General features: G+C 41.9%; 1 protein-coding gene across 1 annotated transcript in view; it reads right to left on the reverse strand.

Moving 5' to 3' along the window:
• The window catches only part of LOC134611525 (guanine nucleotide-binding protein subunit alpha-11), a 50,406-nt gene that overhangs the window by 19,727 nt on the left and 10,526 nt on the right, over positions 1–20,153 (reverse strand). Inside the window, exon 2 of the mRNA XM_063455472.1 lies at positions 3,192–3,376. Within this exon, the coding sequence (XP_063311542.1) occupies positions 3,192–3,376 (185 nt within the window). The remainder of the gene's footprint in view (positions 1–3,191; positions 3,377–20,153) is intronic.

Consider the following 20,153-nt stretch of genomic DNA (forward strand, 5'->3'; position numbering starts at 1 on the left):
TACACTAAGGGACAGAGAGGGGAGAGGTACACTAAGGGACAGAGAGGGGAGAGGTACACTAAGGGACAGAGAGGGGAGAGGTACACTAAGGGACAGAGAGGGGAGAGGTACACTAAGGGACAGAGAGGGGAGAGGTACACTAAGGGACAGAGAGGGGAGAGGTACACTAAGGGACAGAGAGGGGAGAGGTACACTAAGGGACAGAGAGGGGAGAGGTACACTAAGGGACAGAGAGGGGAGAGGTACACTAAGGGACAGAGAGGGGAGAGGTACACTAAGGGACAGAGAGGGGAGAGGTACACTAAGGGACAGGGAAGGGAGAGGAACACTAAATCTTAAAAACATTAAAAAAAAAAAAAGTAGATTTGTATAGAATTTGTGTATTTTTTTAAAATGATAAATGTACAGAATATCGGTAAGTTATCGGCTATCAGCCTGAAAGTTCACAGATTATCGGCTCAAATTATTATTTTTTTTTTTTAAATCAATATCGGTCCATCCCCAACTAAAATCGCTCTATCCCTCTGCTTATCCATCCCATGCACTTTACTCCTACTTATCCAACCTTTCTCCACAAACTCCTCAGGAATACATGCTTTCATGACGAACGTATAAAATCTTTTTCTTACAATCTCTTCCTATCCATCCTTCTGCTCCTGGCAGCTGGTGATGATATCTTTCCAAACCTGGTCCCGCCTCTACTAAGCAACCTTGTGCTAACAGCAGAAACCACAACAATCTGTAATCTACACCATGTAACTCTCCCTTTAAGTCCTCCTTCCACACTGGAATGCACGCTCTTGGTGCAGCATCATTAAGTAAACTTCAATCCAAGACTTATTCATCTCACATTCCCTAAACTTACATGCACAAATTGAAACATGGCTCTCTCCCAGATATTGCTACACCTGCATCACCATCCTTTTGTGGTCTTCACATTACCCCCAACACAAGACAGTTCTTCAGTAATGGTGGTGGTGGTGTACGATTTCAGCTTTCACCCAGCTGCTCTTTCAAACCTCTAATCCAACCCTCCCCCATCTTTGAAATTCACGGATTAAACCCATAATGCATACATAGCCATTATTTATTGCTCCCCCCGTTGACCTCCGGCTATCAGCTGATGTCCATTCTTAACTCTCATCCAGCCCTACCTTCCCATGTCCCTCTCTGGCTATCTCCTCGTTTAATGCTACACTCACCTCTGTCCTGTACAGTGCAGTCCAACTGCAAATATGCACATCACAAAAGATGCACCTCCATCCATGGCACACTAAGTCGACCCCCTTCCTGCAGAGATACTGCCGTTCAGCTGAACACTGCTAGAGGAAGTCCCGAACCGTGCCAGACTTTCTCCACTCTAAATTTCATCATTTAGTGCAGCCCTTACCCTTGCTAAACAATCAAACTTGTCCTCTCCAATTAGTTGATACTCCCGCCATCCAAGGCATCTCTTCGATACCTTCAACTCTCTCCTTTGCCATGTTGATGCCAACCCCCAAAATGACCTTTTAGCCAATAGCTTTGCATGCTACTTTACCAACAAGATTTGCATGGACACTTAATATTTCCTCATAGAGATGCAGCCAGGGCGGCTGTGTTTGACTTGTGCTGGATCTGCCTCTAACCTGCCTTCTTGACTGTCTCAACCAATCTTATAAGAAAGCATTGTGATTGGCTTTTGATCAACACTTCTTATGTCGTCAGCCAAGCAGGCAGATCAGAAGTAGCACAAACAAAAATGCACTTAACGCGTTTCACTACTTTTGATAAAGCCAGCCATTTGGTGAAACGCGTTAAGTGCATTTTATACTATTTTATGCAAGTATATTTCACTTTTTTTTTTTTTTTAAATCAATAAAAGTACTTTATGGGACCATACTGATCGCTGATCGATATTATGGACAGTTAGATCCTTGATGGGGAAAAAAACAAACAAAAAAAAAACCTACCCATTGGATTGAGCAATCCTTACTTGCTCCACAGAATGCGAGTACGGTTTTATTATACAGCTCATATTTTAGTTCTACAATCACACCGAGAGGCACGAGCACCTATCATATCCTAGAGTAGGCATCATACCACTCCAAGCCAAATCTGGGGAGCCAACGTTCTGGCTCCATATCATGTGAGTGCACATCTTTAATCTTGTTTTCTTTTTGGTTTGACTTGCTATACCAAATAGTCTCTATACTCCTTCTACATATCTATGAAGATATTGTTGTAAAGAGGAAGACCACATGCAGACCACAGCATATCTCTAGGCAGGAATTATTCCGCCCAAGCGCAAAAGGTTGGAGCTACACCCAGGCTCCTAAAAAGTGTGCGTGGACTACCTCTTTATCACTGTGTTTGACATACTACACCATCAATTTCTTTCTTTTAATTTTACATACTTGCATGGACATGGTAGGCGCTAGATCAGGAGCAGAGCCAGCTCAGCAGACTGGAGTAAAGGAAAGATTATACTATATTTAGGGAGGGCAAGGGCAGGCCAGAAAATAGATGATGGTTTTAACACTATTGGGTCAGGAATACATGTTTGTGTTCCTGACCATATAGTGTCCCTTTAAGGAAAGAATTCGCCCCTGCTCTCTCTCTCAACTGCACATGGATTGTACCTCTCCTACCCTTCAGGCCTTCTCCCCAGCTACTGAACAGGAGGTGGATGCACTTCTCCTCTCATCCCACAACTTGACCCCAACCCTTGTCGCCTTATTAAGATATCTCTTCCTTTGTCTTGTACCACCCTTACAATGCAAATCTTCAACTGCTCTCTTTTGTCTTCCGGAATTGTCTGGTGTTGTCCCTGCTCCTCTTAAACAGGCTACTGTCATACACATTCTAAAAATAAAAGCCATTTCTAGACCCATCTTCCCTTTCACCTGTGGTCCCATATCCCTTCTCCCTTTTTCCTCAAATATTCTAACAATACCGCATCATGTATTACCAATTTCAGAATTTTTTTTACTATATTGTTGACAATCACATATTTAAAAATACATTTCCGTACAATAATGAAAATATCAGTGGTTTCTACACTATATTACAACAAACAAGGACAGCACAAATATCCTAAACCACAATACAATAGTAAGATATATACTCTTTAAAAAAAATAAAAAGTTAAACAACCCCACCCCAAATAAATGATTTGTATGAACCAGTCTACTACACAAAATAACATTTACCTTGTTTTGCTCAAACTTGTAGAGAATTTTCAGAGTCTCCATGGCCCTTATCATAGACTGCATGGCAGTGAAGATATTCTGATATACAAGTTTGGTGAAGCCTTTCTTATCTTCTTCCGAATATCCAGAGCCATGGATAATCCTCATCTGCTTTATAAATGTGCTTTTCCCACTTTCTCCAGTACCTACAAGAAATTAAAGTATTTAATTAGTACAACCTAAAAATTGAATATTCTGTGTCTTCTGAATTCCAGTCTGTTAGCCATGTAAATCATTATGCAAAGTGTGCTAAAAACTTGCCAAATGAATATTCTGTCAGCCAATAATATTTGCCCAAAGACAAGCAGAACTGAGATCACACATGTGGCTGTAGGAACTTCTATATTAATATGATTAGAAGAAAAAACAAAATAGTAGCACTGTAAGTAGGTGTCAAACTCCTCAAAAATGGTTTAACTTAGGGCTCGACTTGAGCCTGTGAGTGAGTGAGTGCGAGCCTACACGCACGCTCGGTCGGTGAGTAAGCGAGCGACGAGCGAGCAAGGCTGTGCGTGTGGCTGTCGGCGAGCATGTCTGATAGTGAATGTTCAATCTTGAAGATCTCAGTCAATCCAATGTTTTCCCATAGGAAAGCATTCTGAGGCAATTGCGCATGCGCAGCAAAACACTACGCTGCACCAGTAAGTATCTCATAAAAATGCACCTCTATGGGAAACGTTCAGAGCCTCCATGCAGAGCAGGTAGACGCTGTACGTAGGTCTGTGTGCAGTATTAGACTAGAAAGCACCTCTAGTGACCGTCTGAGTGAGTGCCACTACAGGGGTTACTAGGCAGCAGTGCAATTACTGCCTTTCCGCTGAAAAGGTTGAGAAGCCTGCAGGGACAGGCTATAGACACCAGAACCACTACATTAAACTGTAGTGGTTCTGGCAACTATACTGTCCCTTTTGGATCTGTTATTTTTGTAACAGTTTTAGTAAGCTCCTAACAGTTTTAGTAAGCTCCTAGGTTCAAAGCAAATTTGTCAAGCTCTGGTTTTAACTACTTACCAAGAGACAACATTATGGACCCCAGGCAAGTTGTCAAACCGTTCTTAAATGGTTTGATTACTTTAAAGTAGGGGTGTCCAAACTTTTTTCAAAGAGGGCCAGATTTGATTAAGTGAACATGTGTAAGTGCAAACCATTTTGCCTCACATTCTTTGAACCATTAAAATTTAATGCAAATTAACTATTTTATGCAAAGTTTATTGCAAACGGCATACTTTTCATTGCCCCTCTCTACTCTGCCCCTCTATATAAAAAAAAAAAAAAAAAAATTTAAAACTGCAAGCTGAAAATATTTAGGGAACTGTGACCAAAGTAAATAAAGATGGACCTTTTGCATTCTCACATGTATAAATAGGGGCAAAAATTCTGATATCATTTCTAATTAGTGGGGTAATAGCTGCTTGATCCAAGGAGACATCTGACTGCTATTTTGGGGTCAAGAAGGAATTTTTCCTAGTTTGTTGCAAAATTGGAAGCTCTTCAGACTGGGTTTTTTTGCCTTCTTTTGGATCAACAGCAAAAACATATGTGAGGAAGGCTGAACTTGATGGACTATGTAACTATATGTAACAAGGCAAAGTAACACAAAAATAAACATTATCACTGTGCTTGCCACGGAAAAGAAGGAAATATTAATCTTCATATCTATTGACATATATCCAACATCAATTAAAAGGACCTTTTGCTTTCATTCACATCCCAGTGGGTTCTACAATAATAATATTTACCAAAAAAAGCAATGAACATGAAGGGAAAATACAATAAACATTGTTCACTCTACAATAGCAATAGCATAAAATGGTACTGCTTCAGGAATTTCCTGTAGGTCCTTGTCAATAGCACCATCTATTGCTGAGGGATAGTGTATGTGCAATAAAACACTTGTACATAATGAACTGAAAATCTGTTTCACAGCTCACATCACAAGAACTGCTTCTGAAAGGCATACTGGAGCTAACGTTTAAAATATGTATGCCACATGAGAAAAAGGAAAAAAAAAATACAAATATAAAAAATCAGACCTAATTTAGGAGAAAAATAAATAAATAAAAAATTGGGATTTGAAAGGCAGTGTAACTGGCAACTTATTTCTTGGCCCTAAAATCAATGACAATTATATCATGGGTTGAAGAGTGAGGGAGAGCCATAAGTTTTACACAGTTGTATATACTGATTTCTAGAAGAAAATTTAGCTCAGGGGTGTGGAAGCCTGTATGCCAACTAAATGAAAAATGTAGTTACTAAAGAAATTCCAATCTCAAACAATACAATATGTATTCTTTGTCTAAACAGGCACTATTTGCATGTCTCATTTGCGATAGTCACATCTATGGTGTTTAGATGTCAGATTGCCATAACACAGCCCTCAAATCACTACAAAATCCAGCCATATTTGGCAGGGAAAAATGAAATTCTCCTAGAAAGGCAAACAACCTCTGGGTGAAGGATATGATTTCAGGTTTTTTTTTTTTTTGTTTTTTTTAAAAGGGGGGAGGGGGGTGGCGATGGGGATGTGCACCTGGAGTGTGATTTCGACATTGGTACACATGAAATACAAAGCTTCTTTCATTCTACCAACTTCCTCCACTCTAAGCTTCTGTGCAACTTGATGGAACAGTTATACGAGAGGGGTTCAGTCAAATGTGTACTATTTTGATCTGCATTTGTACTTCTATAAAATGCTCTTTTCAGAAGCTGGCCCTTATATACTTTGCAAAGCTTGTAAAAATAAAGGAGTTCTTATATGGTAAACATGGAACACAATGTTCATTTCTTTCTCAGTGCTTTTTTAAAATGGACACCAAGCTACAAAGCCACTAGTTTAATTTAATAGTCTTGGTGCCTAGATACGGTCCCAAAACTCTGACAAATGTAAGCGTTGACGTTTACGAATAAACTGCAATATTTACATTTGTCAAACAGACTGGCTCTCTAGAGTGTCAAAATTACAGCCACTAGAGGCACGGCCTAGTTAAGACTTTAATTGATAAAAGTCAGCTTTCAGTGCCACGATGACACCAAAGGCAGTGACGTCTCACCATAAAAAATTTATGTGCATGCACAGTACGGCCATTAATGCTCCCCGGTTGCGAAGAATTGTATTGGCTTGTTCTAGTGAGGAAAAGAGTGAAACTGTGGTAGCGCAAATGAATGTAAATCAAGATTAAAGGGTTTCCATAAAATAGGAATATGTTCATATGATAAACAACACCTATAAAAGATTAAAAAACAAAAACAAAAAAAACCTATTTAGTAGATATACCCCCATTAAAAACATGCATGCATTTAATTAAGCATTTTTCCCCCATTGAGGGCATTTATAAAAACAGATTGCAAAAGCTGCTACTCTCTTGTATGCTGCCTAGCAAGCCTTCCCCTTCTTCCCCAGTTCTGACTTTCTGTGCCTGTCCAATCACTGACAGGCTGTGGAAAGTTTTATTTAATTCTACTGCAAACTACACTTTTTGTAACATGGGGGGGAATGGGGGAGGGGAGGGTTGAGTGTACCATTGAGCAATTGGTGACAATCAGGTAGTTGAACAGCCAACTAAGCAAACTGGTGTGTGGGAAATGCGAGAGAAAGTGAGGGGTCGTTTAAAGTAAGGCCTCATTTTAATATATTTGGATAAGCTTTCCGAATTATGTAATTTTGGGGGATATACATTTCGAATGACAACTTATTAAAACATCAAGAGATATATATATATATATATATAAACTTTATCCAAAAATATTCAAATTATTTGCAGAGTATATTGAACAATTTATTGACAGTTCGAAAAATGCGATTACATTTTATTTCTGTAATCCAGCTCCAGAACAGTCTCCTGATCCTTCCACCCTCAGAAGCACACACACAACAAAATCTGAAAAATTATGTTCTACCAGATGCTTCTCACAGAAAAGTAGTGAGGACACGGCAATCAAGCCACTCCATAGATTCTCTTAATTAGAAGCATAAGCCATGTTCAGTGTCATGTACTTTCAGCTAGAAAACGTTACATAAAAATAATAGATCATACAATCAAAACAGTGTAAGGTACTTGCGAAAAATTGTTATTCCAAGCCAAAATAGTAAGCAGTTGATAAAGTTCATACTGGACATGAAATTCCAGAGAGTTTTCAAATATTCCGATATTGTGCATTGTCGTTGTCCAATACGGACTTAAAGGGACACTGTAGTCACCAGAACAAGTACAGCTTAAAGGACCACTCTAGGCACCCAGACCACTTCAGCTTAATGAAGTGGTCTGGGTGCCAGGTCCAGCTAGGGTTAACTAATTGCTTTATAAACATAGCAGTTTCAGAGAAACTGCTATGTTTATCAATTAGTTAAGCCTTCCCCTATTTCCTCTAGTGGCTGTCTCACTGACAGCCGCTAGAGGCGCTTGCGTGATTCTCACTGTGAAAATCACAGTGAGAGCACGCAAGCGCCCATAGGAAAGCATTATGAAAGCTTTCCTATGTGACCGGCTGAATGCGCGCGCAGCTCTTGCCGCGCGTGCGCATTCAGCCGACGGGGAGGAACGGAGGCGGAGAGGAGGAGATTTTACCCCTTTCCCCTTTCCAGAGCCGGGCGGGAGGGGGTCCCTGAGGGTGGGGGCACCCTCAGGGCACTCTAGTGCCAGGAAAAAGAGTATGCTTTCCTGGCACTAGAGTGGTCCTTTAACGTAGTTGTTCTGGTGAGTATAATTATAGGCAGGCATTTTCATGCAAACATTGTCTTCAGAGAAAAGGCAGTGTGCTTACATTGCCCCTAGAGACACCTCCAAGTGGCCAATGGAGGTGCTTCCTGGCTCAGTGCTGCACAGTAGGGAAAGTATTGGATTGGCTAAATATTGGCAATTCTGATGTTTACAAGGGGACGGAGCCATTGCTGGCGGACGCGCGCAGCGTTGGAAATAAGGTGAGGTTTAATTCCTTTTAAGGGGCCAAGTGGGGGGAACCTAAATTGTGGCTTTTGCACTATATTATCGGGAATACATGTTTTTGTTCTTGACCCTATAGTGTTCCTTTAAGGCCCCCATGATCAAGATTGTATAACTGCCAATAATATGCCAGAAAGATTTGAGAAATGTCTGACAAGAGGAAGTGCATACCATCAGTAGAAAAGTTTACTTTAGAGATATACAATTGTATTATGCTGTGGCGTAAGATTTTTTTTACCAAAAGCCAGGCGCATTTATTGCCCTGTTCACAAAGGAGATGTTTGTAATGGCAGTTACAGGAATATTTTAAGATGGTATTCATAATGTCTGTCAATTTACTTATCTTGGAAAGAAGCATAGTGTAAACTTGATTGTTAGCGGTTTGCTTATGACATGTTTCCAAGTCAGCATTTTCAAGGATGATGTCCATGATGTGCAGGATATGCTGCTTCTTTTATTGAAAACAAAGTGCAAAAAAGTTTGTGGATTTCCAATAGAACAAACTTCTAAACATCAAGCACAAGATTATGGATGAGAGTTGTGCTTATGACCCCTGAAGAGCATTAGAACATTGGCAGGGCCAAAAGAGTTGAGAAGCAAGGGTCCATCCAGAGAGGGTAATGATCAGTCCATGTCATGTGTATTGGCAGAATACCAGAACTACAAAGCAGGGAAAGGGAACTATAATTCAAAAAACAAAAACAACAAGCAGTAACCAAAGAGAGAAGAGACAGAAAGAAAAGAAGAAAAAACAAGAACCAAAGAGCAGAGGGGCACAAGGAGAAAAGGTTGGAAACTGAAAGACAAAAGAGGGTGAAGTCTAATACCCAGTTCACATACATCCTACTCCTGGGGGGCAAAATGATTAGATACCAATAACAACTATTTATAAATAAAATAAAAAGAAAGCAACAATCAATGACAAGGCAAAAAACATCAATCAACTCACATACCATAGAGTCATGGCTAAATGTGGCAAAGACCCAAGAGAAAAATATTGAGCCATACCCTTGACCCTGGAAGACCAAACCCCAACCTCACCTCAAACAAATCAAAGAGTCCTCCACACCATATCTAAAAGTAGTATAGATGGGTATCTATACCCATCCCCTCTTATACACAAACATAGCAGGGTGCACCACCTCTTCCTTTACTGCTAAGGGAAACTCCCAACACCTCTGGAAAATAGGTGTTGGTGAACTTCACAGCCAATCCCATTGTGTGCCAGAAGGTACATGAGTGTGAAGGAATTCCCATGTTTGGCGTTGGGGTGACAGTTTGTATTCCCTTGTTTCATGTTGGCAGTTGACTCCTTGAGCCTGATTTTTAAAAAATTGTCAGTTGACTCCCTGTACTGTGCTTCGTCTGGTTACTGGGGGATTTGGGGATTTTTACCTGATATACCAGCGGAGATACGTATGCTGTTTGGAAGTGTGTGTGTCTTACTGAGGGAATTATCCAGGGACACTATTGAAATTACACGGGGATTCGTCTACCATAACTACCGAACGGAGGGCTATGTTCACTAGGCTCTGGTGGTTCGGGAGGAAACTACCGATCGAGGTTTAAATACACTTGGTTTCCTTACAACTTGTCAATAAATCTTCAGTTCAACTTTGTACCCTTCTTCTGTCTGCGTATGCTGTTTGGGAGTTTGTGTGTCTTACTGAGGGAATTATACAGGGACACTATTGAAATTACACGGGGATTCGTCTACCATTACTACCGAACGGAGGGCTATGTTCACTAGGATCTGGTGGTCCGGGAGGAAACTACCGACTAAGGTTTAAATACACTTGGTTTCCTTACAATGGGTATCGTGATCAGCTAAAAAAAACAAACAAAAAAAAATATTCCCAATTAGAAAACCAACAATGAGTAACTTCAAAAAGTCACACAGTCCCATACACCAAACACAAACGAGCAATCTAGAACAAAATAGCACAGAGACCCAAGGTTGACTGAGAAAAAAAAAAGTGCATGCAAAAGGGATCTATGATTCAAGGCCAGTCAATGCCACCTAAGGGCTGAACAGATTCTACTGATGATGCATTAGCCCACTGAGCTACCTCACCGGCAAAATAGCAAGAGTATATACATAAAAATTGAGAGGTAGCAAAAAAATACAAATTAGGCACAGTTCAAGGCAGGTGCAGGAAAGACTGTCTCAACAACAAAATGTTTGTGATGGCAAACCTGTGCCTAGATAGCTTCAGGCCCATACGACACCTCTGCAGAGAAGCAACTGATGCAGAAATCAACATCAAGGGGCCTTGTAAATCCCAGCACATTAGATGGTAGGCAGATCAAGTGAGAGCATGTACCTTAGCAGGCAACTAGTGCCAAGGGAAAACCCCACCAGTAGGGTGGGTTAGCATCACTGAGCTAACCCAAGTGATGGGCAAAGTGATGGGGTACAAAGTTCGGCGGGCCAAAAAGATGTCAGCAAAGCAGAAAATGGTGTCTCGTGGTGGGGCCCCCTGTGGTGGCAAAGGACAGAGCTCTATGTGCTTTACGTTTTTAAGTACAGTATTGTGGCCATATCACTGGCCTAAAAAGTGCATGAATAAGGCCTGTGGAGTGACTACCACCTTTTCACCTAGACCTGCATCTTTGATTGTGTGCATATTCATTCTTTGGCCTCTGTTATCAATGTCATCCATCCAGGTAGTAAGCTGGGAAAGGTAGGTCTCATGTAGGGAAAAGGCACCCTCTCTTAAGGTCAGCAAGAACCTGTAAATCCAGGTTATCATCCAAGAATTTTTTTCTGAGAAAGCAGAGAGTTCCCCCTTATAGGTAAACATGGGGAGGATGGAGTGCAAATCAGAGACCTGGCTGTCCTCTCTTGGCAATGTTCTGGCAAGAGAAAACAATCCTTAAGGCTGAGGCTATGCGCCATACTAGGAAGAGCGTTGATCTGAGTGGGGACCCACCGAAGGGCAGGCTATTTCAGCAGCTGCCCTTTCTCAGTATTCTCTTGCGCCCAGTTTTTTGCTCTCCATAAGTTTAAAGGGTAATCCAGAAGTGGACACCTTGCTCACGGTGCCTAGAGAGATATCAGCTATGCCTCAATGATGAGGTCTAACAAGGCTGAAAGGATCGGCTGGGGTTGCTGTGTCTCTCATGCTGGCATTTCGGATCTGGACTGCCCGAATGGATGGGACCAGTCTGATATGTTTCAGAGATGTTCTCTCTGTAATGGCACAAGATGAACTAAAACCAGCTTGAGATCTGAGCGGGGACCCACCGATGGGCAGGCTATTTCAGCTGCTGCACGTTCTCAGTATGCTCTTGCGCCCCGTTTTTTGTTCTGAAGGTACCTGTGGCTAATTCCCTTGTTTGTGTTATTTCTAAGTCAGGGCTTAACAAATTTGCTTTCAATAAAATTTTTGGAATAAATAGGAGGGAACGGGCTGACCAGGCGCCAGGGCAAAATTCATAGTCGCCATGGCAACCTGTGATTTGTTGAGCCCTGTTCTAATTTATTATTTATATTTCTGCTTTAGATATATTCATCCATGGTTGAACAGCAGTGATCGGATGAGAACATGTGCTGTATTTGATGTGATAAAAAAGTAGAATGCACACTTGTAAGAGGGTATACCTGTTCTCAAACAGTGAGAGGTGGCTAAGGGAAGCATAATATGATGGTATTACGGATGGAGGGTGAAGATTTAATGGAGGCACAATATAAACAATGTATTTGTGCAAACCACGCACACACAGTCCTACTTGAGGGTAATTTCTGCATAGGATTAAAACCAGCTCTGTCACGAGTAGACTCGTGTTTTTTGTATTCATCAATGACAATATCTTAGTACAAGGCTTGACAAATCCCAAGCACCAGGATGCCATGGCGACTAAATATTTTGCCCTGGCACCTGGGATTTCTCAATCTCCATGCAGCTGTGTGACGGGAGGCAAGCTAACCTGGCAGGACACTAGGTAAAAACCCATGCCGCAGAGTCGACCCTGGCCCCAGCCACCTCCCATCCCAATGCAGCACACTGGCCGCCTTTTATCGTGCGTGACCTCAGCGCTGGGAGGAAGTAATTACAGTTCCCTTCACATCCTCCCGGCGCACAGAGCTGCACAGGGCAGGAGAGAGAGGCAGCGGCTGCCTACTCCCATTAGCCACAGCCAGCCCCACTAACCAGATGCCAACTGCTGCTGCCCAGTCCCACTGGACCCAGGTGGAGCGACCCCCCTGAGCCGAAAAAGTAGGAGGGTGGCTAAAAAAAAAACAACAAAAAAAAAAACTGTATTTTTCTTTTTTAATGTCTGCCTGAATGTTTGTGTGTGAATAAATTTGAGTGTATCAATAATACTGTGTGTGTCTGACTGTCTGGGTATCTGTCAGTGAATGTGTATGTTTTAGTCACCAGCCCCCTCTGATCGCATTGAGAATTAGGTTTTTACTCATGTTTTTTTCCCGCACCGTGCCGGTCTCGCTGTAGCTGGCCTGCCTCCGTAGCGGAGATTATCAATTACCAATCAGCATCGCCTTCACTTCCATTAAGGGTATCCGTTGCTTGTGAATTCTTTACCCCAAAGTGCATAACATTGCATTTTTCAACATTAAATTTCATCTGCCATTAGAGTGCCCAGTCTATGTAAATCCCTCTGCAGCAAAGTAATGTATTTTTCACATTGTATTACTTTACAGAGTTTTGTCTCATCTGCAAAAACTGAAACATGACTTGCAATGCTTTTTTCAAGATCATTTATAAACATGTTAAATAGAAGGGGTCCCAGAACAGAACCCCAAAGGAAACCACTTGCCACCTCTGTCCAGCTTGAAAATGTACCATTAAGGACAACTCTCTGTATTCTATTTTTAAGCCAATGTTCTACCCAAGAACAAGAATTTTCATCTAGACCAATTTCTTTGAGTTTGAACACTAATCTATTGTGTGGAATTGTATCAAATGCCTTGGCAAAAACCAAACAGAGCACATCCATTGCAACACCCCGATTTATACTTCTACTTACTTCTTCATAGAATGCAATCAAGTTAGTTTGACATGACCTGTGCTTCATAGTGTTCCTTTAAGAATTGTATTTTTGTCGTTGGGGAAAAAAACTGGCTTCTAACTTTTTTAGCTGGCTTCTAGATTGAAAGAAAATTTGTCAAGCCCTATCTTAGTCCATGCAATATTATTTACAGCCGTCTTCACCTATTTTTTCCCAAATTTTTCAACACCAAATGGTTTTTTAATAGTTCTAATAGGCCTTATATTCTATATAAAAATATAAGTCCTGTGCTCACTCCCATAACTTCCGGGGCGGCAGCAACGACCGCAGTACACATCAGCCACCTTACATCCAGTATATAAAAAAAAAAAAAAAAAAAAAAAAAAAAAAAAAAAAAAAGTTACCTGCGCTCTCTCCTGAATCCCTATATTCTATATATTAGAATTATTATATTTATATTCTATATGCTGGCATTGACAAATCTGCCCATACACTCGTCAATACTTTCAGCACAAGCCCAGAAGCAGGAAGGGAAAGGGGCTTTTACTGGGCATGAGCAAAATTTGGGGGGCCTGGGGGACACTAGATGGAGTTTTTAACACTATAGGTTCAGACACCAGCACAAAAGTGCAGATATTTCAGCAGATGCTGTTTCAAGCAGAAAAACTGCACATAGTGACTCCTTTCTCTATGACCACATCTAAAATCACAAATGGTCATGAGGTTGGAGAAACCCTTTAAACTGATTTTTATTTTGCAAAAGCTATACAATTACTACGAGTAAATAACTACAAGATGGAGAGGAGAATGCTTTACATATAAGAGTATAAAACTTCAGACACCAAATAATTCAAAATCAAAATTTGCTTTTCAAAAATCTCAAATTTTAAACCTGGACCAAATCGGAATACTATTCCTTAGCCATTCTGTCACAGAGGGTCAAGCTGCAGTCACCCAGGGACACTGATTCACTGGTAAATTGTTTGAAAATTGTTTAACTAAGGAAGGGTGCCCTGGGACTCCAGGCACGTATACCATATGTTGCCTAAGACTGTCCTTTTAAGCCTGCCTCCTGTACTCTAAAATACTTCCTTATTGCTGGTTCCTGTACTTATTTAAAGCTATCTTTCTGCCCCTCCCTCCTAAACTGAAGGGTCCAATAACTCAACTGTATGCCTTCTGGAAGAACAGAAAAACATAAATTTTACTTACCGTAAATTTCTTTTTCCTGAAGATTAGAGGCAGTGCTTATACCACAGGGATATCCAATCTGGAGGGAAAAAACAGGCAGGCAAATCTCCAAACATTTAAACCCTCCCCTAATTACCTCCTTTCCCATAAGTAGCAGCTCCTCCTGATCATACCCAGAAAATACATAAGCCAAATAGCTGCAAAATTACTGAGTTTATTAGAAAAAAGGGGCGGGAATGTAGCACTGCCTCTAATCTTCAGGAAAAAGAAATTTACGGTAAGTAAAATTTATGTTTTTCCCTTCAGATTAGAGGCAGTGCTTATACCACAGGGATATAATAAAGCAGATCCTGAGGGCGGGTTCATTTCACTACAGCTTGAAGCACCTTGCGCCCAAAAGCACCATCCTCCGAGGCCAGTATGTCCAACTTGTAGTGTCTTGAGAAAGTATGGAGAGAGGACCAAGTAGCAGCCGAACAAATCTGAGAGGGAGATGCAGCTGCTCGGAGAGCCCAAGACGTCGAAACCGCTCTAGTAGAGTGGGCCTTTATAGGGCCTGGATGTTCCATGCCATTCTTGGAATAAGCCAACAGAATACAATCCTTCAGCCATCTAGCCAGAGAACTCTTCGAAACCTTCATGCCTTTCCTAGTGCCTCTGAATAGGACAAAAAGACTATTATCCTTCCTGAAGGATTCCGTAGATTTTAGGTATTGTAAAAGACATCTCTTTACGTCTAGGCAGTGAAATTTGCTTTCCAAGGCATTAGATGGATTCTGACAAAAAGTCGGTAAGACCACTTCCTGGTTGACGTTCGAAACCGAAAAAACTTTAGGTATAAAAGAAGGATCGAGCTTTAGAACCACCTTGTCCTGATGGAAAACTAAAAAAGGAAAATTCGCCCGAAGAGCTTGAATCTCACAAATTCTTTTAGCTGATGTAATAGCCACCAAAAAGACAGTTTTTAACGAAATAATCTTCAGGGAAGCTTCCTCCAATGGTTCAAAGGGCGGCTCACAAAGCGCTGAAAGAACCAAGTTAAGATCCCAGGGAGGATAGGTTTCCCTAACATAGGGCACCAAACGAGTTAGAGCTCTGAAGAACCTCGAAATCAGAATATTAGAGGCCAAGCATCTGAGGGAGAAGAAACTGATAGCAGAAACCTGCAATTTCAATGAAGCAGGTTTAAGACCTTTAGCAAATCCCATCTGAAGGAAACTTAGAATCTTCTGGATGGATGCGGAAACAGGGTTGACTTTAAATCTACAACACCACTGACAGAATATCTTCCAAATTCTAGCGTAGATCTTTGAAGTAGATTCCTTGTTAGTTGCCAACAGGATCTTTATCACTTCAGTATCCAGACCGTTGCTCTCTAGAATCTGGCGTTCAGAAACCAGGCCGTCAAATGGAATCTTCGAAGGGTCGGCAGAGGCACCATGGCGTCCTCTAGTATTTCTCTTGAAAGTGGGAGCTTCCAAAATGTGGCCCCTGGAAAATTCAGGAGAACCGAGAACCAACTTCTTCTTGGCCACCATGGAAGGATAAGGATAATACGTACACTTTCCAGTCTTACTTTTTGAAGTATTCTGGGAATAAGCACTACTGGCGGAAAGGCATAAGCCAGGTTGAACTTCCATGGAACTGACAGGGCATCTATGATATCCGGCCTGTCTGTTGGATTTAGGGATGCAAAACGTCCTGTCTTCCTGTTCATTCTGGAAGCCATCAGAGCTATCTCCGGAACACCGAAGCGGTCTGTGATGAACTTGAAAGTTCTGCATGACAGGGACCAATCTGCTTGTTTCAAATGATGCCTGCTCAGGGCATCTGCCACCACATTGAATTTCCCTGAAATGTGAACTGCTGAAATTGACATCAGGTGCACTTCTGACCACAGCATGATCATTGAACAAAGGCTTTCTAACTTTGTTGATCTCGTACCTCCCTGTCTGTTCAAATATGCCACTGTCGTTCGATTGTCTGAGCGGATTTGAATATGTCGATCTTTGATAAGCATCTGAAATGCCAAGAGTGCCATCCACACGGCCTTTGATTCCCTGAAGTTCGAGGAATTTTTCATATCCTTCTCTTGCCAGGACCCCTGCTTCTTGATGTCTCCCAGATGGGCCCCCCAGCCCAGGGCAGAGGCGTCTGTCGTAATTATAGTGAAGGACTTCATCCGGAATGACAGACCCTCGTGCAGGAATCGAGAAGATGTCCACCACTGCAGACTTCTCAAAGTTAGCTTGTTGAACCTCATAAGCCCATCCAGGCCGAGTTCCTGTCGATTCCAGACTTGCAGAATGTTTCTTTGTAGAGGTCTCATTCTGGATTTTGCCCAACCGACTGCCGGGATTGAGGCTGTAAACAGACCCAGTAAGCCCATGGCTTCTCTGATTGAAAACACAATTTTTCTTCTGAGATTCCGAATTAATCGCTTGATTTTTAGTTTCTTCTCTTCTGGCAGGAATATCTTCATTGCGATAGAATCCAAAATCAGACCCAGGAACTGGATCCTTTGAACTGGCACTAGTTCCGATTTGTTGAAATTTATTAGCCAGCCATGCTTTTCTAGCGATTCTATCGCTGTCCCCAGGTCTAGCTGTAGTTGACCTTGGGACTCTGCAATCAACAGCCAGTCGTCCAAATACGGAATGACAGAGATGCCCATACCTCTTAGAAAAGCTGAAACGACTACTAGCAGCTTTGTGAATACCCTGGGTGCTGATGACAGGCCGAAAGGTAATGCTCTGAACTGGTAATGTTTGATTACTGATCGGCAGCACACAGCGAACCTTAGAAGACTTTTGCTGGATTCTGCTATGGGCACATGAAGATAGGCATCTTTTAAATCCAGGGACGCAAACCAACTTTTTGGATGAATAAGCAGAGTAGCGGACTTTATTGTTTCCATGAGGAACTTCTTTTTGATAATCCACCTGTTTACGGCTTTTAGATCTAAAATGGGTCTGAACGAACCATCTGGCTTTGGAACCAAGAAAAGTCTTGAATAGGTGCCCCGAAAACTTTCCTTGAGAGGAACTTCTTCCACCACTCTTTTCAGTAATAGAGTCGATACTTCTCGCATCAGAGAGAGTTCCATCTCTAGAGAATGAACCTCGGAACATAGAAACATTTCCATTGGGGCTTGTGATAATTCTAGAGCGTATCCGTGTTTTATCACTGTGAGAACCCAGCGATCTGATGTTGTTCCTTTCCAGTGCTCTAGGAAGTGACTCAGCCTTCCACCCACAGGCCTGGCGTCATAACTTTTTATTTCTTCTGTCAGAAAATCTTTCCTTCTTCCTATAATCAAAGGCTTTTTTATGCTGACCCCTGAAATAGTTTCTACGAAAGGAACTTCTAAATGAGGGAAGCGACTCCGCTTTACGTCTTCTAAACTGCTTCTTAAATGATTCTGGTAAAGCTTTCCTTCCTTCCTTCATCTGTTTTAACAATTCATCCAGTTTTGAACCAAAAAGTCTTCCTGGTTCAAAGGATAGGTCACACAGTGAATTCTTAGATGCTGTATCTGCTGACCAATTTTTGAGCCAAAGCGCTCTTCTGGCGACTGTTGAAGTACCTATACTCTTGGCCGAAATTTTTAGGCTTTCTGCAGACGCATCTACCAAAAAATCAGATGCCATCCTGATATTCTTTAATAGCTTTACCGGGTCTTCCTTAGTTTCTCCCGTATAAACTTTTTCTAGTTCTTCCAACCAAAGTCTTTGGGCCTTGGCAACAGATGACCCCGTAATCAAAGCTTTAGCTTGGGCTGCAGAAGATATGAACAACTTTTTTAAGGAGGAGTCAATGCGTTTGTCCATGACATCCTTGAGCCCGCTTGTGTCTCCAATCGGTAAAGTAGTTTTCTTAGAGATTTGAGCAATAGGAACGTCCACTACAGGGACCGTATCCAGCTTACAGTCTTGTTCCGATGCTAAGGAAAAAAGAGTTTTAAAATGTCTAGACAGAAACGGCTTGTGACTAGGGAATTTCCACTCTTTTAAAATCAATTCCTTAATCTGTGGGAGAAAAGGAAACACTTTGGACTTTTTCCCTGTTTCCTCAATTCCAAAAATGCACTGCACTTCTTTAATCAATTTCCCAATTGCTTCATCTGGGAAGGCAAACTCCTCATCTGAAGAATCACCACCTGAAATTTCCTCATACTCAGAACCACTAGTTACTGAACTAGTATCAGAAGCTTCCCAAGATCTCAGTCTTTTCTTAGCATGTTTTACAACTTGCGAATCTTGGGCAACCGAGGCCTGGACTGACTGTAATGCAGCCGACTGCATATCCACAAATGTTTGCTGCATACTATGTTGCAACCAGCTGAGGAAAGTAGACATTTCTGTTCTTTTTGCTTCCTCTGAAGCTTCTTTAGAACACACTGAGCAAAGTTTCTTTTTATAACCATCTGGCATAGGTTGGCTACACACAGAGCAGATTAAATGCTTGGCTTTAGATGAACATTTCCCCTTTTCAGCAACTTTATCCAAATTTTCCGGATTAGACATACTGAAAAGAGAAAACAAAAAAGGGAAAACAATCAAATTTTTCTCCTTATCGATTCAGGCTAGGACCCATTTAATTAAAAACTTAATCAGTCTTACCTTAAATGGCCTGAGAGTGTGTTGGAGGGCAGGTGAGATAACACTCTTTACAACCGATCTGAGAGCTCCTGGCAAACAGAGGTTGCTGCTGGTAAATGCTCATATAAGTCCTGAAACCAAAGAGAACGCCCAGTTCAAATTTGGCGCCTGAATCAAGGTTCGCATTGCGCATGCGCATAGCGCTCCGCGACTCCCTAGTGGAACGCAACGCAACCTGTGTGTGCGTTCCACCGCAGGACTTCCCAGCCGACGCACGCCTGCGTCCTTCGTCAGACCGGCACCTGGCACGGCATTAGACGGCAACATAAAACTTGAGGGACCACGCCGTCCGGCGTGTTAAAGGCTACTTACCCAGACATGAAGGAAGCAGTGCCCCCAGAGCCTCAGCCCTTCTCACCTGCTTCCTGGAGAACCTCCTGTCTAACCTCCCCTGCCGGAGGCAGGCAAAGAACTGGGTATGATCAGGAGGAGCTGCTACTTATGGGAAAGGAGGTAATTAGGGGAGGGTTTAAATGTTTGGAGATTTGCCTGCCTGTTTTTTCCCTCCAGATTGGATATCCCTGTGGTATAAGCACTGCCTCTAATCTGAAGGGAAAAAGTTTTTTTAGATTTGTAGTTTACCAAGTCTTCATAAATAGCAAGATTTAAAGGGACACTATAGTCACCAGAACAACTACAGCTTATTGAATTTGTTCTGGTGAGTAGAATCATTACCTTCAGGCTTTTTGCTGTAAACATTGTCTTTTCAGAGAAAATGCAGTGTTTACAATACAGCCTAGTGATAACTTCACTGGCCACTCCTCAGATGGCTGTTAGAGATCCTTCCTGGGTCATGGCTGCCTAAAATGCATCCAAACATTCAGTGTCTCCTCCCTCTGCATGCAGACACTGAACCTTCATTGATTCAATTCATCTCTATTAGGTGATGCTGATTGGCCAAGGCTGTGTTTGAATCATGCTGGCTCTGCCCCTGATCTGCCTCTTTGTCAGTCTCAGCCAATCTTATGGAGAAGCACTGTGATTGGATCAGGCTACCACTTCTGATGATGTCAGCAGACTGCTTGTTTTTTTTTAGGCAAACTGCATGCAGATCTACAGCTTCTGGCTTGAATACAGTAAGATGTTGCTATATTTATGGAGGCACGAGGGGCCCAGGGTGGTTAGATGGTGGTTTTAACACTATAGGGTCAGGAATAC

This window comes from Pelobates fuscus, chromosome 5 (assembly GCF_036172605.1).
Source record: "Pelobates fuscus isolate aPelFus1 chromosome 5, aPelFus1.pri, whole genome shotgun sequence".
Classification (NCBI taxonomy): domain Eukaryota; kingdom Metazoa; phylum Chordata; class Amphibia; order Anura; family Pelobatidae; genus Pelobates; species Pelobates fuscus.